Source organism: Penaeus vannamei, chromosome 11, assembly GCF_042767895.1.
Source record: "Penaeus vannamei isolate JL-2024 chromosome 11, ASM4276789v1, whole genome shotgun sequence".
NCBI lineage: Eukaryota > Metazoa > Arthropoda > Malacostraca > Decapoda > Penaeidae > Penaeus > Penaeus vannamei.
The window spans coordinates 21006959-21029458 of NC_091559.1; the positions used below are offsets into that span (position 1 = coordinate 21006959).

General features: G+C 50.1%; 5 protein-coding genes across 5 annotated transcripts in view; 3 read left to right on the forward strand and 2 right to left on the reverse strand.

The window, feature by feature from the left end:
- LOC138863268 (uncharacterized) overlaps positions 1-2425 on the forward strand; it is a 5198-nt gene extending 2773 nt beyond the window's left edge. The window contains exon 2 of the mRNA XM_070127450.1: positions 1966-2425. Within this exon, the coding sequence (XP_069983551.1) occupies positions 1966-2425 (460 nt within the window). The remainder of the gene's footprint in view (positions 1-1965) is intronic.
- On the forward strand, positions 2422-3876 carry LOC138863269 (uncharacterized). Its single transcript, XM_070127451.1, has one exon. It carries the CDS (start codon positions 2422-2424, stop codon positions 3874-3876), a length of 1455 nt encoding a protein of 484 aa, XP_069983552.1.
- LOC138863270 (mucin-2-like) lies at positions 3873-11658 on the forward strand. The gene is made up of 8 exons (XM_070127452.1): positions 3873-3876; positions 3974-4078; positions 4166-4905; positions 5621-6047; positions 6522-7008; positions 7139-7600; positions 7712-8253; positions 8447-11658. Exons 1-8 carry the CDS (start codon positions 3873-3875, stop codon positions 11656-11658), a joined length of 5979 nt encoding a protein of 1992 aa, XP_069983553.1.
- Positions 11659-11692: 34 nt separating this feature from the next.
- On the reverse strand, positions 11693-13739 carry LOC138863271 (putative surface-exposed virulence protein BigA). Its single transcript, XM_070127454.1, has 4 exons — positions 13736-13739; positions 12649-13640; positions 11904-12563; positions 11693-11704 (listed from the first exon to the last, which is right to left on the reverse strand). Exons 1-4 carry the CDS (start codon positions 13737-13739, stop codon positions 11693-11695), a joined length of 1668 nt encoding a protein of 555 aa, XP_069983555.1.
- Positions 13740-13782: 43 nt separating this feature from the next.
- Positions 13783-21476, reverse strand: LOC138863272 (putative surface-exposed virulence protein BigA). The gene is made up of 5 exons (XM_070127455.1): positions 21294-21476; positions 19734-19737; positions 18851-19036; positions 15466-16345; positions 13783-15394 (listed from the first exon to the last, which is right to left on the reverse strand). Exons 1-5 carry the CDS (start codon positions 21474-21476, stop codon positions 13783-13785), a joined length of 2865 nt encoding a protein of 954 aa, XP_069983556.1.
- Positions 21477-22500: the final 1024 nt, after the last annotated feature.

Genomic DNA, 22500 nt, shown 5'->3' on the forward strand with positions numbered 1-22500 from the left:
TGTTGAAGCTGATCTGAGGGAATGAATGTTTAAGTATTTCACGTAATTGTTTTCGAATGGTAAAACTTATATCACCAAGATACGGTAATTTTATGAACTTTGTTTCTTTGTGAGCGGTGAGGATTTTTGTGGGTGGGCTTAGTTTATTATCCAAGAATGATCTTAGGGTCTTGTAAAAAATGTTATCAGGAAAACCATTGCTATTGAAATAATTGACTAAGAATTTGATTTCGTCATCAAATTGGATCCAGGTAGAGCAAATATTAAATGCTCTATTAATTAGAGTGGTTATGCTGTTAATTTTATACTTCAAAGGTGTGAAACTTAAATAATTCATTCCCAAACCGGTGAAAGTAGGTTTTCTATAAACCGAAGTAGAGAGACGTCCGTTTTCTTTGGAAATCAATGCGTCAAGAAAGGAAAGATTGTTTTCTTTTTCTGTTTCGCACGTAAACTTAATGTTTGGATGTTGTTCATTAAGATATGACAGAAGAAACGTGTCATCCACGTATCTTTTGTAAAAAATTGGTTTGAAATGATCTGGGCAGTTATTTAACCAATTTCGTTCATGATGGCAAAGAAAGGTATTAGCATAGCTAGGGCCAAGGGGTGAACCCATGGCTACACCGTCAATTTGAGTGTAAAGTTGATTATCGAAAGAAAAAACAGAGTCTTTCGTGGCAACATTTAGAAAGGAATTAAACTGTTTTTTTGTTGAGACCAAAGTGTACACTTTGGTCTCAAAAAAAAGAAAAAAAAAAAAAAAAACAGTTTAATTCCTTTCTAAATGTTGCCACGAGAGACTCTGTTTTTTCTTTCGATAATCAACTTTACACTCAACTCGTTGTTTAGAAAAAGAATGCCTCTGCCTTCAGAACTATGTTCGCATATAGTATATATTTTCAATTGTCCTAGATGTAACGCTAGGTACATTGGGTCATCTACTCGATGGCTCAAACATAGAACACTCGAACATATGGGCAAATCTATCAGGACGAGCCTACCTCTGAGCAGACCTTCTTCTCTGCTGTTCGTCAGCATTCACACTCACAAGATCACCCGTTCACTCACAGTGATTTTAAAATTCTGTCCACAACAGCTAACAAACTTGACCTTCTCATCTCAGAATCCCTGTATATCCACAAGATGAAACCTGACCTGAACAATAGTACAGCCATTCAGTTGTTTACGGTGTAATTCAACCACCGTAACTAGCACTTCCTCACTTGTCTTTGGTATGTCTCACCCTCACCCAAGTTTTACACTTTTCCACTATGTTTTTGACTGTTTCTTTTTTGCTCACTTGTTACCTTTTGATTTGCTTACTCTGTTATAAACTATTTTATACCACTGTTTCTCCTTTATCTTATCTAGTTGTTCTTGTATTCTCTGTTTTAGTCTGATGATGGAGAAATAACTCTTCGAAACGTTACTAAATAAAGATGTTCATCACAGCCCTGGCCCTCCTTTTCCTTCTGAGATTACGATTCCCGAATGGAAAATCAACCGCAGAAATATATATATATATATATATATATATATATATATATATATATATATATATATATATAGAGAGAGAGAGAGAGAGAGAGAGAGAGAGAGAGAGAGAGAGTGTGAGAGAGCGTGGGAGCGTGAGATATAACATTAAAAATAGAATTGTCTTCTCAAAACAAGGCAATCATCAGATAAATGCCTACACATAACTATTACATCGCATAACCTTCGATGGCAGAGGACCAAAAGTTTAGATTTTCAGTCAAATATATATATATATATATATATATATATATATATATATATATATATATATATATATATATATATATATATATATATATTTTTTTTTTTTTTTTTTTTTTTTTTTTTTACGAATACTTCATTTCAGCTTCAACATGGCGTCTAGATTTGCAGTCAAATATATATATCTTTTATCTTTTTTTTTTTTTAACGAATACTTAATTTCAGCTTCAACATGGCGTCTAAATTCGTCATTAGCATCGTAGGTGTACTTGTCCTATCGGTCATAACTGCAGCAGAAATGACGACGACTGTGCACCCAACCACTACTACAACTGCCACTATGTCTACTGAAACCTCGAAGTCCACAAGTACGGCAATACCAACAACCACAGATACTGCAACCCAAATATCCACAAGTACTGCAACCCCAACATCCACAAGTACTGCAACTTCAAAACCCACAAGTACTGCAACATTAACATCCACAAGTGATGCAACAGCAATAACCACAAGAACTGCAGCCTCATTTATTACAGCATTAACAACCACAACTACTGCCCCATCAGCCACCTCAACTACTTCCCCTTCAGTCACAACAACTACTAGCCAATCAGCTACCACAACTGCTACCCCATTACCCACCACAATTGCTACCCAACCACCCACCCTACCTACTGCCCCATGAGCGACCATAACTACTGGCACATCAGCCACCACAACTACTGGCCCATCAGCCACCACAACTCCTACTTCATCAGTCACCACAATTACTGCCCCTACACAACTACTGTTCCATCTACCACCACAACTACTGCTCTATCTACCACCAAAACTACTTCTCCATCTGCCACCAAAACAACTGCTCTATCTACCACCACAACTACTACTCCATCTGCCACCACAACTAGTGCTCCATCTGCCACCACAATTACTGCTCCATCTGCCACCACAATTACTGCTGCATCTACCACCACAACTACATCTCCATCTCCTACCACAACTACTGCTCCATCTGCCACAACAACTACTCCTCCTTCTGCCTACATAACTACTGCTCCATCTACCACCACAACTACTGCTCCATCTGCCACCTCAATTACTACTCCATCTGCCACCTCAATTACTGCTCCATCTGCCATCACAACTACTGCTCCATCTGTCACCATAACTACTGTTTCATCAGCCACAACAAGTACTGCTTTATCAGCCACCACAACTACTGCTCCATCTGCCACCACAACTACTGCTCCATCAGCCACCACAACTATTGCTTCATCAGCCACCACAACAACTGCCCCATCAGCCACCACAACTACTGCTCCATATACTTTTTCATCAGCTACTACAACTACTACTCCATCTGCCACCACAACTACTGATCCATCTGCCACCACAATTACTGGTCCATCTGCCACCACAACTGCTGTTTCATCAGCCACCACAAGTGCTGTTTCATCAGCCACCACAACTACTGCTTTATCAGCCACCATAACAACTGCCCCATCAGCCACAACAACTACTGCTAAATCTGCCACCACAAATACTGCCCAATCAGCCTCCACAACTACTGCTCCATCTGCCACCACAACTACTGCTCCATCAGCCACCACAACTACTGCTTCATCAGCCACCACAACAACTGCCCCATCAGCCACCACAACTACTGCTCCATCTGCCAGCACAACTACTGTCCCATCAGCCACCACAACTACTTCATCAGCTACCACAACTACTGCTTCATCAACTACCACAACTACTGCTCCATCTGCCACCACAAATACTGCCCCATCAGCCACCACAACTACTGCCCAATCAACCACAACTACTGCCCCATCAGCCACCACTACTACTGTTTCATTAGCCACCACAACTATTGCCCCATCAACCAGCACCACTACCGCTTCATTAGCCACCACAACTACTGTCCCATCAACAACAACTATTGCCTCATCTACCACCACAACTACTGCTTCATCAGCATGCACAATAACTGCCCCATCAACCACAACTACTGTTTTATCTGCCACCACAACTACTGCTCCATCTGCTACCACATCTACTGCTATATCATCAACTATTACCCTATCAACCACCAAAATTACAACTTCATCAGCCTCCACAACTACTGCTTCATGAGCCCCCACAACTATTGCTACATCTGCCACCACAACTACTGCCCCATCACCCACCACAACAACTGCCCCATCAGCCACAACAACTACTGCCCCATCAGCCACAACAACTATTGCCCCATCATCTACCACAACTACTGCTACATCTGCCACCACAACTACTACCCAATCAGCCACCACAACTACTGCTCCATCAGCCACCACAACTACTGCCCAATCAGCCACCACAACTACTGCTCCATCAGCCACCACAACTACTGTGCCATCAGTCACCACAACTACTGTGCCATCAGCCACCACAACTACTGCTCCATCAGCCACCACAACTACTGCCCAATCAGCCACCACAACTACTGCTCCATCAGCCACAACAACTACTGCCCAATCAGCCACCACAACTACTGCTCCATCAGCCACCACAACTACTGTGCCATCAGTCACCACAACTACTCCCCCATCAGCCACGACAACTACTGTGCCATCAGCTACCACAAATACTGCCCCACCAGCCTCCACAACTACTGATCCATCAGCCACCACAACTACTGATCCATCAGCCACCACAACAACTTCATCAGCCACCACAACTACAGCCCCATCATCCACCACAACTACTGCCCCATCAGCCTCCACAACTACTGGTCCATCAGCCACCACAACTACTGCTCCACCTGCCACCACAATAACTGCTCCATCAGCCATCCCAACTATTGCCCCCTTAGCCACCACAACTACTGGTCCATCTGTCACCACAACTACTACTCCATCTGCCACCACAACTATTGCCCTATCAGCCACCACAACTACTGCTACATCTCCCACCATATCTACTGCACAATCAGCCACCACAACTACTGCTCCATCTGCCACCATTTCAACTGCCCCATCAGCCACCACAACTACTGCTCCATCAGCCACCACAACTACTGTACCATCAGCCACCACAACTACTGTACCATCAGCCACCACAACTACTGTACCATCAGCCACCACAACTACTTCTCCATTAGCCACTACAACTACTGCTCCATCTGTCACCACAACTACTACTCCATCAGCCACCACAACTACTACATCAGCCACCACAACTACTGCCCTATCAGCCACCACAACTACTACTCCATCTGCAACCACAACTACTGCTCCATCAGCCACCACAGTAACTGCTCCATCAGCCACCACAAATACTACCCCCTTAGCCACCACGACTACTGCCCCATCAACCACCACAACTACCGCCCCATCAGCCACCACAACTACTGCCCCATCAGCCACAACAACTACTACTCCATCTGTCACCACAACTATTGCTCCATCTGCCACCATAACTACTGCCCAATCAGCCACCACAACTACTGCTCCATCAGCCACCACAACAACTGCCTCATCAGCCACCACAACTACTGCCCCATCAACCACAACTACTGCCCCATCAGTCACCACAACTACTGTGCCATCAGTCACCACAACTACTGCCCCTTCAGCCATCACAACTACTGCTCCATCTGTCACCACAACTACTGCTCCATAACCCACCATAACTATTGCTCCATCAGCCTCCATAAATACTGCTCCATCAGCCACCACAACTACTGCTCCATCTGTCACCACAACTACTGCTCCATCAGCCACCACAACTACTGCTCCATCACCCACCACAACTACTACTTCATCAGCCACCACAACTACTGCTCCATCTGTCACCACAACTACTGCTCCATCAGCCACCACAATAACTGCTCCATCAGCCATCCTACTGCCCCCTTAGTCACAACAATTACTGGTCTCTCTGCCACCACAACTATTGCTCCATCAGCCTCCACAACTACTGCTCAATCTGCCTCCACAACTATTGCCCCATCAGCCACCATAACTACTGCTACATCTCCCATCATATCTACTGCAGAATCAGTCACCACAACTACTGCTACATCTCTCACCATATCAACTGCCCCATCAGCCACCACAGCTACTGCCCTATCAGCCACCACAACTACTACTCCATCTGCAACCACAACTACTGCTCCATCAGCCACCACAGTAACTGCTCCATCAGCCACCACAAATACTACCCCCTTAGCCACCACGACTACTGCCCCATCAACCACCACAACTACCGCCCCATCAGCCACCACAACTACTGCCCCATCAGCCACAACAACTACTACTCCATCTGTCACCACAACTATTGCTCCATCTGCCACCATAACTACTGCCCAATCAGCCACCACAACTACTGCTCCATCAGCCACCACAACAACTGCCTCATCAGCCACCACAACTACTGCCCCATCAACCACAACTACTGCCCCATCAGTCACCACAACTACTGTGCCATCAGTCACCACAACTACTGCCCCTTCAGCCACCACAACTACTGCTCCATCTGTCACCACAACTACTGCTCCATAACCCACCATAACTATTGCTCCATCAGCCTCCATAAATACTGCTCCATCAGCCACCACAACTACTGCTCCATCTGTCACCACAACTACTGCTCCATCAGCCACCACAACTACTGCTCCATCACCAACCACAACTACTACTTCATCAGCCACCACAACTACTGCTCCATCTGTCACCACAACTACTGCTCCATCAGCCACCACAATAACTGCTCCATCAGCCATCCTACTGCCCCCTTAGTCACAACAATTACTGGTCTCTCTGCCACCACAACTATTGCTCCATCAGCCTCCACAACTACTGCTCAATCTGCCTCCACAACTATTGCCCCATCAGCCACCATAACTACTGCTACATCTCCCATCATATCTACTGCAGAATCAGTCACCACAACTACTGCTACATCTCTCACCATATCAACTGCCCCATCAGCCACCACAGCTACTGTACCATCAGCCACCACAAATACTGCTCCATCTATCACCACCACTACTGCTCCATCAGCCACCACAACTACTACATCAACCACAACTACAGTTCCATCAACCACCACAACTACAGTTCCATCAACCACCACAACTACAGTTCCATCAGCCACCACAACTACTGCTACATCTCCCACCATAACTACTGCACAATCAGTCACCACAACTACTGCTCCATCTGCCACATTTCAACTGCCCCATCAGCCACCAAAACTACTGCTCCATCAGCCACCACAACTACTGTACCATCAGCCACCACAACTACTGCTCCATCAGCCACCACAACTACTGCTCCATCAGCCACCACAACTACTACTCCATCAGCCACCACAACTACTGTTCTATCTGCCACCACAACTACTGCTCCATCAGCCACCACAACTACTGCCCTATCAGCCACCACAACTACTGCTCCATCTGCAACCACAACGACTGCCCTATCAGCCACCACAGTAACTGCTCCATCAGCCCCCACAAAAACTGCCCCATCAGCCACCACAAATACTGCCCCTTTAGCCACCACAACTACTGCCCCATCAACCACCACAACTACTGCCCCATTAGCCACCACAACTACTGCCTCATCAGCCACAACAACTACTGCTCCATCTGTCACAACTATTGCTCCATCTCCCACCATAACTACTGCCCAATCAGCCACCACAACTACTGCTCCATCAGCCATCCCAACTACTGCTCCATCAGCCACCACAACGACTGCCCTATCAGCCACCACAGTAACTGCTCCATCAGCCCCCACAAAAACTGCCCCATCAGCCACCACAAATACTGCCCCTTTAGCCACCACAACTACTGCCCCATCAACCACCACAAGTACTGCCCCATTAGCCACCTCAACTACTGCCTCATCAGCCACAACAACTAATGCTCCATCTGTCACAACAACTATTGCTCCATCTCCCACCATAACTACTGCCCAATCAGCCACCACAACTACTGCTCCATCAGCCACCACAACAACTGCACCATCAGCCACCACAACTATTACCCCATCAACCACAACTACTGCCCCATCATCCACCATGACTACTGCTCCATCAGCCACCACAACTATTGCTCCATCAGTCACCACAACTACTGCTCCATCTCTCACCACAACTACTGCTCCATCAGCCACCACAACTACTACTCCATCACCCACCACAACTATTACTTCATCAGCCACCACAACTACTGCTCCATCTGTCACCACAATTACTGCTCCATCAGTCACCACAATAACTGCTCCATCAGCCATCCCAACTACTGCTCCATCAGCCACTACAACTACTGCTCCATCTATCACTACAACTACTGTTCCATCTATCACTACAACTACTGCTCCATCAGCCACCACATCTACTACATCAGCCACCACAACTACTGCCCTATCAGCCACCACAACAACTGCTCCATCTGCCACCACAACTACTGCCCCATTAACCACAACTACTGCCCCATCAGCCACAACAACTACTGCTCCATCTGTCACCACAACTACTGCTCCATCAGCCACCGCAACTACTGCTCCATCAGTCACCACAACTACTGTATCATCAGTCACCACAACTACTGCCCTAACAGCCACAACAACTACTGCTCCATCTGTCACCACAACTACTGCTCCATCAGCCACCACATCTATTGCTCCATCAGCCACCACAAATACTTCCCCATCAGACTCCACAGCTACTGCCTCATCAGCCACAACAACTGCTGCTCCATCTGCCACCACAAATACTGCTCCATCAGCCACCACAACTACTTCATCAGCCACCACAACTACTGCCCTCCCAGCCACCACAACTACTGCTCCATCAGCCACCACATCTACTACTTATTCAGTCACCACAACTACTGCCCTTCCAGCCACCACAACTACTGCTCCATCAGCCACCACAACTACTGCTCCATCAGCCACCACAACTACTACTCCATCAGCCACCACAACTACTGCCCCATCAGCCACCACAGTTACTGGTCGATCAGCCACCACAACTACTGCTCCATCTGCGATCACAACTATTGCCCCATTAGCCACCACAACTACTGCCCCATCAGTCACCACAACTACTGCTCCATCAGCCACCACAACTACTGGTCCATCAGCCACCGCAGCTACTGTTCCATCAGCCACCACAACTACTGCCCCATCAGCCACCACAACTACTGCCCTATCAGCCACCACAACTACTACCCCATCAGCCACCACAAAAATTGCTCCATCGGCCACCACAACTACTGCTCCATCGGATACAACACCTACTGGTCCATCAGCCACCATAACTACTGCTCCATCTGCCACCACAAATACTGCTCCATCAGCCACCACAACTACTTCATCAGCCACCACAACTACTGCCCTCCCAGCCACCACAACTACTGCTCCATCAGCCACCACATCTACTACTTATTCAGTCACCACAACTACTGCCCTTCCAGCCACCACAACTACTGCTCCATCAGCCACCACAACTACTGCTCCATCAGCCACCACAACTACTACTCCATCAGCCACCACAACTACTGCCCCATCAGCCACCACAGTTACTGGTCGATCAGCCACCACAACTACTGCTCCATCTGCGATCACAACTATTGCCCCATTAGCCACCACAACTACTGCCCCATCAGTCACCACAACTACTGCTCCATCAGCCACCACAACTACTGGTCCATCAGCCACCGCAGCTACTGTTCCATCAGCCACCACAACTACTGCCCCATCAGCCACCACAACTACTGCCCTATCAGCCACCACAACTACTACCCCATCAGCCACCACAAAAATTGCTCCATCGGCCACCACAACTACTGCTCCATCGGATACAACACCTACTGGTCCATCAGCCACCATAACTACTGCTCCATCTGCCACCACAAATACTGCTCCATTATCCACCACAACTACTTCCCCATTAGCCAGCACAACTACTGCTTCATCAGCCACTACAACTACTCTTCATTCAGCTACCACAACTACTGTTCCATCAGCCACCAGATCTACTGCTTCATCAGCCACCACAACTACTGCCCCATTAGCCACCACAACTACTGCCCCATCAGCCACCACAACTTTTACTCCATCTGCCACCACAACTATTGCTCCATTTACCACCACATCTACTGCTACATCAACCACTACAATTACATCTCCATCAGCCACCATAACTGGCCCATCTGCCACCAAAACTACTACGTCATCAGCCACTACAACTACTTCTCCATCATCCACAACATCTACTGCTCCATCAGCCACCACAACTACTGCTCCATCTGCGATCACAACCACTGCCCCTTTAGCCACTATAACTACTGGTCCATCTGTCACCACAATAATTGCTCCATCAGCCACCACAACTACTGCTCCATCAGCCGCCATAACTACTTCATCAGCCACCACAACTACTGTTCCATCAGCCACCACAATTACTGTCCCATCAGGCACCAGAACTATAAAATCTGCCACCACAACTACTGCCCCATTAGCCACCACAACTACTGCCCCATCAGCCACCACAACTACTGGTCCATCAGCCACCACAACTACTGCCCCATCAGCCACCACAACAATTGTTCCATCGGCCACCACAACTACTTCATCTGCTACCATAACTACTTCTCCATCAGCCACCACAACTACTGCTCCATCTGACACCACAACTACTGGTCCATCAGCCACCATAACTACTGCTCCATCTGCCACCACAAATACTGCTCCATCATCCACCACAACTACTTCCCCATTAGCCACCGTAACTACTGCTTCATCAGCCACCAAAATTACTGCTTCATCAGTCACTACAACTACTGCTCCATCAGCCACCACAACTACTACTTCATCTGCCACCATAACTACTGCTTCATCAGCCATCACAACTACTGCTCGATCAGCCACCGCAACTACTGCTCCATCAGCCACCACACCTACTGCTCCATTTGCCACCACAACTACAGCTCCATCAGCCACCACAACTGTCCCATCTGCCACCACAACTACTAGGTCATCAGCCACTACAACTACTTCTCCATCATCCACAACATCTGCTCCATCTGCCACCACAACTACTATTTCATCAGCCACCATAACTACTGCCCCATCAGCCACCAAAACTACTGCTCCATCTGTCACCATAACTACTGCTTCATCATCCACCACAACTACTCTTCCATCAGTCACAACATATACTGTACCATCAGCCATCACACCTACTGCCCCATCAGTCACCACAACTCCAGCTCCATCTGCCACCACAACTACTGCTTTATCTGCCACCACATCTACTGTTACATCAACCACCACAACTACAGTTCCATCAGCCACCACAACTACTGCTCCATTAGCCACCACAACTACTGCTCCATTAGCCAACACAAATATTACTTCATCAGCCACCACAATTACTGCCCCATCTGCTACCGCAATTACTGGTCCATCAACTACCACAACTACTGCTCCATCGGCCACCTCAACTACTGCCCCATCAGCCACCACAAGAACTGCTCCATCTGTCACCACAACTATTGCTCCATCAGTCACCACAACTACTGATCCATCTGCCACCACAACTACTGCTCCATCTGCCACCACATCTACTGCTACATCAACCACAAAAACTACAGTTCCATCACCCACCACAACTACTGCTCCATTAGCCAACACAACTATTACTTCATCAGCCACCACAGCTACTGCTCCATCGGCCACCTCAACTACTGCCCCATCAGCCACCACAACTACTGCTCCATCTGTCACCACATCTATTGCTCCATCAGCCACCACAACTACTGCCCCATCAGCCATTACAACTACTGGTCCATCAGCCACCGCAACTACTGCTCCATCAGCCACCACAACTGCTCCATCTGCCAGCACAACTACTGCCCCATGAGCTACCACAACTACTACCCCATCAGCCACCACAATTACTGGTCCATCTGTTACCACAACTATTGCTCCATCAGCCACAACTACTGCCCCATCATCCACCACAACTACTGCTCCATCAGCCGCCACAACTACTTCGTCAGCCACCACAACTACTGCCCCATCAACCACCACAACAACTTCATCAGCCACCACAACTACTGCCCCATCAGCCACCACAACTACTGCCCCGTCAGCCACCACAACTACTATTCCATCAGCCACCACAACTACTGCCCCATCAACCACCACAACAACTTCATCAGCCACCACAACTACAGCCCTATCATCCACCACAACTACTGCCCCATCAGCCTCCACAACAATTGCTCCATCGGCCACCACAACTACTGCCCCATCAGCCACCACAACAATTGCTCCATCGGCCACCGCAACTAATGCTTCATTAGCCACCACAACTACTGCTCCATCAGCCACCACAACTACTACTTCATATGCCACCATAAATACTGCTTCATCAGCCACCACAACTACTCTTCCATCAGCCACCACAACTACTGGTTTAATAGCCACGACAACTATTCCCCCATCAGCCACCACAACTATTACTTCATCAGCCACTACAACTACTGCCCCATCAGACATCACAACTATTGCTTCATTAGCCACCACAACTACTGCCCCATCAACCACCATAACTACTGTTTCATCAGACACCACAACTATTCTTCCATCAGCCACCAAAACTACTGCTACATCAGCCACCACAATTACTGTTCCATCAACCACCACAACTTCTGCTCCATCTGTCACCACAATTGCTGCTCCATCAGCCACCAAAACTATTGCCCCATCAGCTATCACAACTACTGGTCCACAAGCCACCACAACTACTGCTCCATCAGCCACCTTGTACAATATCTGTTCTATCTGACACCACAACTACTTCCCGATCAACCACAGCAAATACTACTCCATCTCTCACCACAACTACTGCACCATCAGCCACCACAACTACTGCCCCATCTGCCACCAATACTACTGCTTCATCAGCCACCACAACTACTGCCTCATCAGCCACGACAACTACTGCCCCATCAACCAAAACTACTGCCCCATCAGCCGCCACTACTACTGTTTCATCAGCCACCACAACTATTGCCCCATTAGCCACCACATCTACTGCTTCATTAGCCACCACAACTACTGTCCCATCAACAACAACTATTGCCTCATCTACCACAACAATTACTGCTTCATCAGGCTCAACAACTACTGTCCCAATAGCCACTACTATTCCATCAGCCCCCACACCTACTGCTCCATTTGCCACCAGAACTACTGCTCCATCTGCCACCACATCTACTGGTACATCAGCCACCACAACTACAGCTCCATCAGCCACTAAAACAACTGCCCAATCTACCACAACAAGTACTGCTCCATCAGCCACAACTACTGTTCCATCTACCACCACAACTACTACTTCATCAGGCACCACAACTACTGCCCCATCAGGAACCACACCTACTGCTCCATCAGCCACCACATCTACTGCCCCATCACCCTCGACAACTACTGCCCCATCAGCCACCACAACTAATGGTCCATCTGTCATGACAACTACTGGTCCATCTGTCACCAGAGCTACTGCCCCATCAGCCACCAAAACTACTGCTCCATCAGCCACCACAACTACTGCCCCATTAAACACTACAACTACTGCTCCATCTTTCGCCACAGTTCCTGCTCCTCCATCTTTCACAAGCACTCCTCCATCTGTTACCACAACTACTGCCCCAATAGCCACCGTCACTACTGCTCCATCTACCACCACAATAACTGCTCCATCTACCACCACAACTACTGTTCCATCAGCCACCACAACTACTGCCCCATCAACCAACACAATAACTGCTCCATCTGCCACCACAACAACTGCTTCATCAGCCACCACAACTACTTCCCCATCAGCCACAACAACTACTGCTCCATCAGCCAACACAACAATTGTCCCATCAACCACAATTACTGCTTCATCAGCCACCACAACTACTGCCCCATCAACCACAACTAAAAACCCATCTACCACCGCTACTACTGCTTCATCAGCCACAACAACTACTGCTCAATCAGCCACCACAACTACTGCCGCATCAACCACAGCAACTGCCCCATCAGCCACCACAACTACTGCCCCATCAACCACATCTACTGCCCCATCTGCCACCACTACTACTGCTTCATCAGCCACCACAACTACTGCTTCATCAGCCACCACAACTACTGCCTCATCAGCCACCACAACTGACACATCTACCGCCACAACTACTCCTTTATCAGACACCACAACTGCTTCCCCATCAGCCACAACAACTACTGCTCCACCTGCCACCAAAACTGCTACTTCATCAGTCACCGCAACTATTGCCACACCAGCCACCACAACTACTGTTCCATCTGCCACCACAACTGCTACTTCATCAGCCACCACAACTGCTGCCCCATCTGCCACCACTACTACTGCTTCATCAGCCACCACAACTACTGCATCATCAGCCACCACAACTGACACATCTACCGCCACAACTACTCCTTTATCAGACACCACAACTGCTTCCCCATCAGTCACAACAACTTCTCCATCTGCCACCACAACTACTGCTTCATCAGCCACCACAACTACTACCCCATCAGCCACCACAACTACTGCTCCATCTGCCACCACAACTGCTACTTCATCAGCCACCACAACTACTGCCCCATCTGCCACCACTACTACTGCTCCATCAGCCACCACAATAATTGCTCGATCTGTCACCACAACTACTCCTCCATCAGCCACCACAATAACTGTTCCATCAGCCACCACAACTACTGCTTCGTCAGCCAACACAACTACTTCCCCATCAACCACAACAACTTCTGCTCCATCTGTCACCACAACTACTACTTCATCGGCCTCAACAACTACTGCCCCATCAACCACAACTACTGCCACATCTGACACCACTACTACTGCTTCATCAGCCACCACAACTACTGCTCCATCTGTCACCACAACTACTACTTCATCAGTCAACACAACTACTGCGTCATCAGCCACAACAACTACTACCCCATTATCCACCACAACTACTCCATTAGCCACCACAACTACTGCTCCATCTTTCACCACAGCTCCTGCTTCATCTGCCACCACAACTACTGCTTCATCAGCCACAACAACTATTGCTCCATCTGCCACCACAGCTCCTGCTCCATCAGCTACCACAACTACTGCTCCATCAGCCACCACAACTACTGCCCCATCAATCACCAAAACTACTGCCCCATCAGCCACAACAACTACTACCCCATCAATCACCACAACTACTACCCCATCAGCCACAACAACTACTACCCCATCAATCACCACAACTACTACCCCATCAGCCACCACAACTATTGCCCCATCAGCCACCACAACCACTGCTCCATCAGCAACCACAACTACTGCCCCATCAGCAACCACAAATACTGCCCCATCAGCCACCACAACCACTTCTCCATCAGCCACCACAACTACTGCCCCATCAGCAACCACAACTACTGCCCCTTCATCCACCACAACTACAGCCCCATCAGCCACCACAACTACTGCCCCATCAACCACCACAACTACTGCCCCATCATCCACCACAACTACTGCCTCATTAATCACCCCAACTACTGCCCCATCAGCCACCACAACTACTGCCCTATCAGCCACCACAACTACTGCCCCATCAATAACCACAACTACTGCCCCATCAGCCACAACAACTACTACCCCTCAATCACCACAACTACTGCCCTATTAGACATCACAACTACTGCCTCATCATCCACCACAACTACTGCTGCATTAGACATCACAAATACATCCCCATCAGCCACCACAACTACTGCCCCATCAGCTACCACGACTACATCCCCTTCATCCACTACAACTACTGCCTCATCAGCCACCACAACTTTTGCCCCATCAGCCATCACAATTACTACCCCATTAGACACCACAATTCCATCCCCATCATCCACCACAACTACTGCCCCATCAGCCACCACAACTACTGCTCCATCAATCACCACAACTACTGCCCCATCAGCCACAACAACTACTACCTCATCAATCACCACAACTACTGCTCCATCAGACACCACTACTACGGCCCCATCAGCAACCACAATTACTGTTTCATCAGCCACCACAACTACTGCCCCATCAGCAACCACAATTACTGTTTCATCAGCCACCACAACTACTGCCCCATCAGCAACCACAATTACTGCTTCATCAGCCACCACAACTACTGCCCCATCAGCCACCACTACTACGGCCCTATCAGCAACCACAAATACTGCTTCATCAGCCACCACAACTACTGTCCCATCAGCCACCACAACTACTGCCCCATCAGCAACCACAATTAATGCTTCATCAGCCACCACAACTGCTGCCCCATCAGCCACCACTACTACGGCCCCATCAGCAACCACAATTACTGCTTCATCAGCCACCACAACTACTGCCCCATCAGCAACCACAATTACTGCTTCATCAGCCACCACAATTACTGCCCCATCAACCACCCCAACTACTGCTTCATCATCCACCAAAACTACTGCCCCATCAGCCACCACAACTACTGCCCCATCAGCCACCACAACTACTGCCCCATCAGCCACCACAACTACTGCCCCATCGACCACCCCAACTACTGCCCCATCAACCATCACAACTACTGCCCCATCAGCCACCACAACTACTGCCCCATCGACCACCCCAACTACTGCCCAATCAACCACCACAACTACTGCCCCATCGACCACCCCAACTACTGCCCCATCAATCACCACAACTACTGCCCCATCAGCCACCACAACTACTGCCCCATCGACCTCCCCAACTACTGCCCCATCAACCACCACAACTACTGCCCCATCAGCCACCACAACTACTGCCTCATTAAACATCACAACTACTGTCCCATCAGCCACCACAACTACTGTTCCATCAACCACCACAACTACTGCCCCATTAATTACCACAACTATTGCCCCTTCAGTCACCACAACTACTGCCCCATCAACCACCACAACTACTGCCCCATCGGCCACCACAACTGCTGCCCCATCAGTCACCACAACTACTGCCCCATCAGTCACCACAACTACTGCTCCATCAACCACCACAACTACTGCCCCATCAACCACCACAACTACTGCCCCATCAGTCATCACAACTACTGCCCCATCAGCCACCACAACTACTGCCCCATCAGCCACCACAACTACTGCCCCATCAGCCACCACAACTACTGCCCCATCGACCACCCCAACTACTGCCCCATCGGCCACCACAACTACTGCCCCATCGGCCACCACAACTACTGCCCCATCGGCCACCACAACTACTGCCCCATCGGCCACCACAACTGCTGCCCCATCAGTCACCACAACTACTGCCCCATCAGTCACCACAACTACTGCTCCATCAACCACCACAACTACTGCCCCATCAACCACCACAACTACTGCCCCATCAGTCATCACAACTACTGCCCCATCAGCCACCACAACTACTGCCCCATCAGCCACCACAACTACTGCCCCATCAGCCACCACAACTACTGCCCAATCAACCACCACAACTACTGCCCCATCGACCACCCCAACTACTGCCCCATCAGTCATCACAACTACTGCCCCATCAGCCACCACAACTACTGCCCCATCAGCCACCACAACTACTGCCCCATCAGCAACCACAACTACTGCCCCATCGACCACCCCAACTACTGCCCCATCGGCCACCACAACTACTGCCCCATCGGCCACCACAACTACTGCCCCATCGGCCACCCCAACTACTGCCTCATTAATCATCACAACTACTGCCCAATCAACCACCACAACTACTGCCCCATCAACCACCACAACTACTGCCCCATCAGTCATCACAACTACTGCCCCATCAGCCACCACAACTACTGCCCCATCAGCCACCACAACTACTGCCCCATCAGCAACCACAACTACTGCCCCATCGACCACCCCAACTACTGCCCCATCGGCCACCACAACTACTGCCCCATCGGCCACCACAACTACTGCCCCATCGGCCACCACAACTACTGCCCCATCGGCCACCCCAACTACTGCCTCATTAATCATCACAACTACTGCCCAATCAACCACCACAACTACTGCCCCATCGACCACCCCAACTACTGCCCCATCAATCACCACAACTACTGCCCCATCAGCCACCACAACTACTGCCTCATTAATCATCACAACTACTGCCCAATCAGCCACCAGATCTACTGCCCCATCGGCCACCACAACTACTGCCCCATCGGCCACCACAACTACTCCCCCATCGGCCTCCACAACTACTGCCCCATCGGCCACCACAACTACTGCCCCATCAACCACCACAACTACTGCCCCATCAACCACCACAACTACTGCCCCATCAGTCACCACAACTACTGCCTCATTAATCATCACAACTACTGCCCAATCAACCACCACAACTACTGCCCCATCGGCCACCACAACTACTGCCCCCTCGACCACCCCAACTACTGCCTCATTAATCATCACAACTACTGCCCAATCAACCACCACAACTACTGCCCCATCGACCACCCCAACTACTGCCCCATCAATCACCACAACTACTGCCCCATCAGCCACCACAACTACTGCCTCATTAATCATCACAACTACTGCCCAATCAACCACCACAACCACTGCCCCAGCGGCCACCACAACTACTGCCACATCGCCCCCTACTACTACTGCCCCATCGCCCACCACAGCTACTGCCACATCGGTCACCACAACTACTGCCCCAGCAACCACCACAACTACTGCCCCATCAACCGCCACAACTACTGCCCCATCAGTCACCACAACTACTGCCCCATCAGCCACCACAACTATTGCCCCATCAGCCACCACAACTACTGCCCCATCGGCCACCACAACTACTGCCCCATCAACCACCACAGCTACTGCCCCATCAACCACAACAACTACTGCCTCATTAATCACCACAACTACTGCCCCATCAGCCACCACAACTACTGCCCCATCAACCACCACAACTACAGCCCCATCAGCCACCACAATTACTGCCCCATTAATCACCACAACTATTGCACCTTCAGTCACCACAACTACTGCCCCATCAACCACCACAACTACTGCCCCATCATCCACTACAACTACTGCCCCATTAGACACCACAACTACTGCCCCATCAGCCACCACAACTACATCCCCATCATCCACCACAACTACTGCCCCATCATCCACCACAACTACTGCCCCATCAGCCACCACAACCACTTCTCCATCAGCCACCACAACTACTGCCCCATCAGCCACCACAACTACTGCCCCCTCAGCCACCACAACTACTGCCCCATCATCCACCACAGCTACTGCCCCATCAGCAACCACAACTACTGCCCCATCGACCACCCCAACTACTGCCCCATCAACCACCACAACTACTGCCCCATCAGCCACCACAACTACTGCCCCATCAGCCACCACAACCACTGCTCCATCAGCCACCACAACTACTGCCCCCTCAGCCACCACAACTACTGGCCCATCAGCCACCACAACTACTGCCCCATCAGCCACCACAACTACTGCCCAATCAACCACCACAACTACTGCCCCATCAGCCACCACAACTACTGCCCAATCAACCACCACAACTACTGCCCCATCAGACACCACAACTACTGCCCCATCAGCAACCACAACTACTGCCCCATCAGCCACCACAACCACTTCTCCATCAGCCACCACAACTACTGCCCCATCAGCAACCACAACTACTGCTCCTTCAGCCACCACAACTACAGCCCCATCAGCCACAACAACTACTGCCCCATCAAACACCATAGCTACTGCCCCATCATCCACCACAACTGCTGCCCCATCTGCCACCACAGTTACTGCCCCATCAGCCACCACAACTACTGCCTCATTAATCGCCAAAACTACAGCCCCATCAGCCACGACAACTACTTCCCTATCAGACACCACAACTACTGCACCATCAACCACCACAACTACTGCCCCATCATCCACCACAACTACTGCCCCATTAATCACCACAATTATTGTCCCATCAGCCACCACAACTACTACCCCATCAACCACCACAACTACTGCCCCATCGGCCACCACAACTACTGCCCCATCGGCCACCACAACTACTGCCCCATCAACCACCACAACTACTGCCCCATCGGCCACCACAACTGCTGCCCCATCAGTCACCACAACTACTGCCCCATCAGTCACCACAACTACTGCTCCATCAACCACCACAACTACTGCCCCATCAACCACCACAACTACTGCCCCATCAACCACCACAACTACTGCCCCATCAGTCACCACAACTACTGCCCCATCAGCCACCACAACTACTGCCCCATCAGCCACCACAACTACTGCCCCATCAGCCACCACAACTACTGCCCCATCGACCACCCCAACTACTGCCCCATCAACCACCACAACTACTGCCCCATCAGTCACCACAACTACTGCCCCATCGGCCACCACAACTACTGCCCCATCAGTCACCACAACTACTGCCCCATCAGTCACCACAACTACTGCCCCATCGGCCACCACAACTACTGCCCCATCGGCCATCCCAACTACTGCCTCATTAATCATCACAACTACTGCCCAATCAACCACCACAACTACTGCCCCATCGACCACCCCAACTACTGCCCCATCAATCACCACAACTACTGCCCCATCAGCCACCACAACTACTGCCTCATTAATCATCACAACTACTGCCCAATCAACCACCACAACTACTGCCCCATCGGCCACCGCAACTACTGCGCCGTCGGCCACCACAACTACTGCCCCATCGGCCACCACAACTACTGCCCCATCGGCCACCACAACTACTGCCCCATCAACCACCACAACTACTGCCCCATCAACCACCACAACTACTGCCCCATCAGTCACCACAACTACTGCCTCATTAATCATCACAACTACTGCCCAATCAACCACCACAACTACTGCCCCATCGGCCACCACAACTACTGCCCCATCGACCACCCCAACTACTGCCTCATTAATCATCACAACTACTGCCCAATCAACCACCACAACTACTGCCCCATCGACCACCCCAACTACTGCCCCATCAATCACCACAACTACTACCCCATTAGCCACCACAACTACTGCCTCATTAATCATCACAACTACTGCCCAATCAACCACCACAACTACTGCCCCATCGGCCACCACAATTACTGCCCCATCGGCCACCACAACTACTGCTCCATCGGCCACCACAACTACTGCCCCATCAACCACCACAACTACTGCCCCATCAACCACCACAACTACTGCCCCATCAGTCACCACAACTACTGCTCCATCAACCACCACAACTACTGCCCCATCAACCACCACAACTACTGCCCCATCAGTCACCACAACTACTGCCCCATCAGCCACCACAACTACTGCCCCATCAGCCACCACAACTACTGCCCCATCAGCCACCACAACTACTGCCCCATCGACCACCCCAACTACTGCCCCATCAACCACCACAACTACTGCCCCATCAGCCACCACAACTACTGCCCCATCGACCACCCCAACTACTGCCCAATCAACCACCACAACTACTGCCCCATCGACCACCCCAACTACTGCCCCATCAACCACCACAACTACTGCCCCATCAGCCACTACAACTACTGCCTCATTAATCATCACGACTACTGCCCCATGAGCCACCACAACTAATGTTCCACCAACCACCACAACTACTGCCCCATTAATTACCACAACTATTGCCCCTTCAGTCACCACAACTACTGCCCCATCAACCACCACAACTACTGCCCCATCGGCCACCACAACTACTGTCCCATCAACCACCACAACTACTGCCCCATCAACCACCACAACTACTGTCCCATCAACCACCACAACTACTGCCCCATCGACCACCCCAACTACTGCCCCATCAACCACCACAACTACTGCCCCATCGACCACCCCAACTACTGCCCCATCAACCACCACAACTACTGTCCCATCAACCACCACAACTACTGCCCCATCAACCACCACAACTACTGTCCCATCAACCACCACAACTACTGTCCCATCAACCACCACAACTACTGTCCCATCAACCACCACAACTACTGCCCCATCAACCACCACAACTACTGTCCCATCAACCACCACAACTACTGCCCCATCGACCACCCCAACTACTGCCCCATCAACCACCACAACTACTGCCCCATCGCCCACCCCAACTACTGCCCCATCAACCACCACAACTACTGTCCCATCAACCACCACAACTACTGCCCCATCGACCACCCCAACTACTGCCCCATCAACCACCACAACTACTGCCCCATCAGCCACCACAACTACTGCCTCATTAATCATCACAACTACTGCCCCATCAGCCACCACAACTAATGTTCCATCAACCACCACAACTACTGCCCCATTAATTACCACAACTATTGCCCCTTCAGCCACCACATCTACTGCCCCATCAACCACCACAACTACTGCCCCATCGGCCACCACAACAACTGCCCCATCAGCCACCACAACTACTGCCCCATCAACCACCACAACTACTGTCCCATCAGCAACCACAACTACTGCCCCATCGACCACCACAACTACTGCCCCATCGGCCACCACAACTACTGCCCCATCGGCCACCACAACTACTGCCCCATCGGCCACCCCAACTACTGCCTCA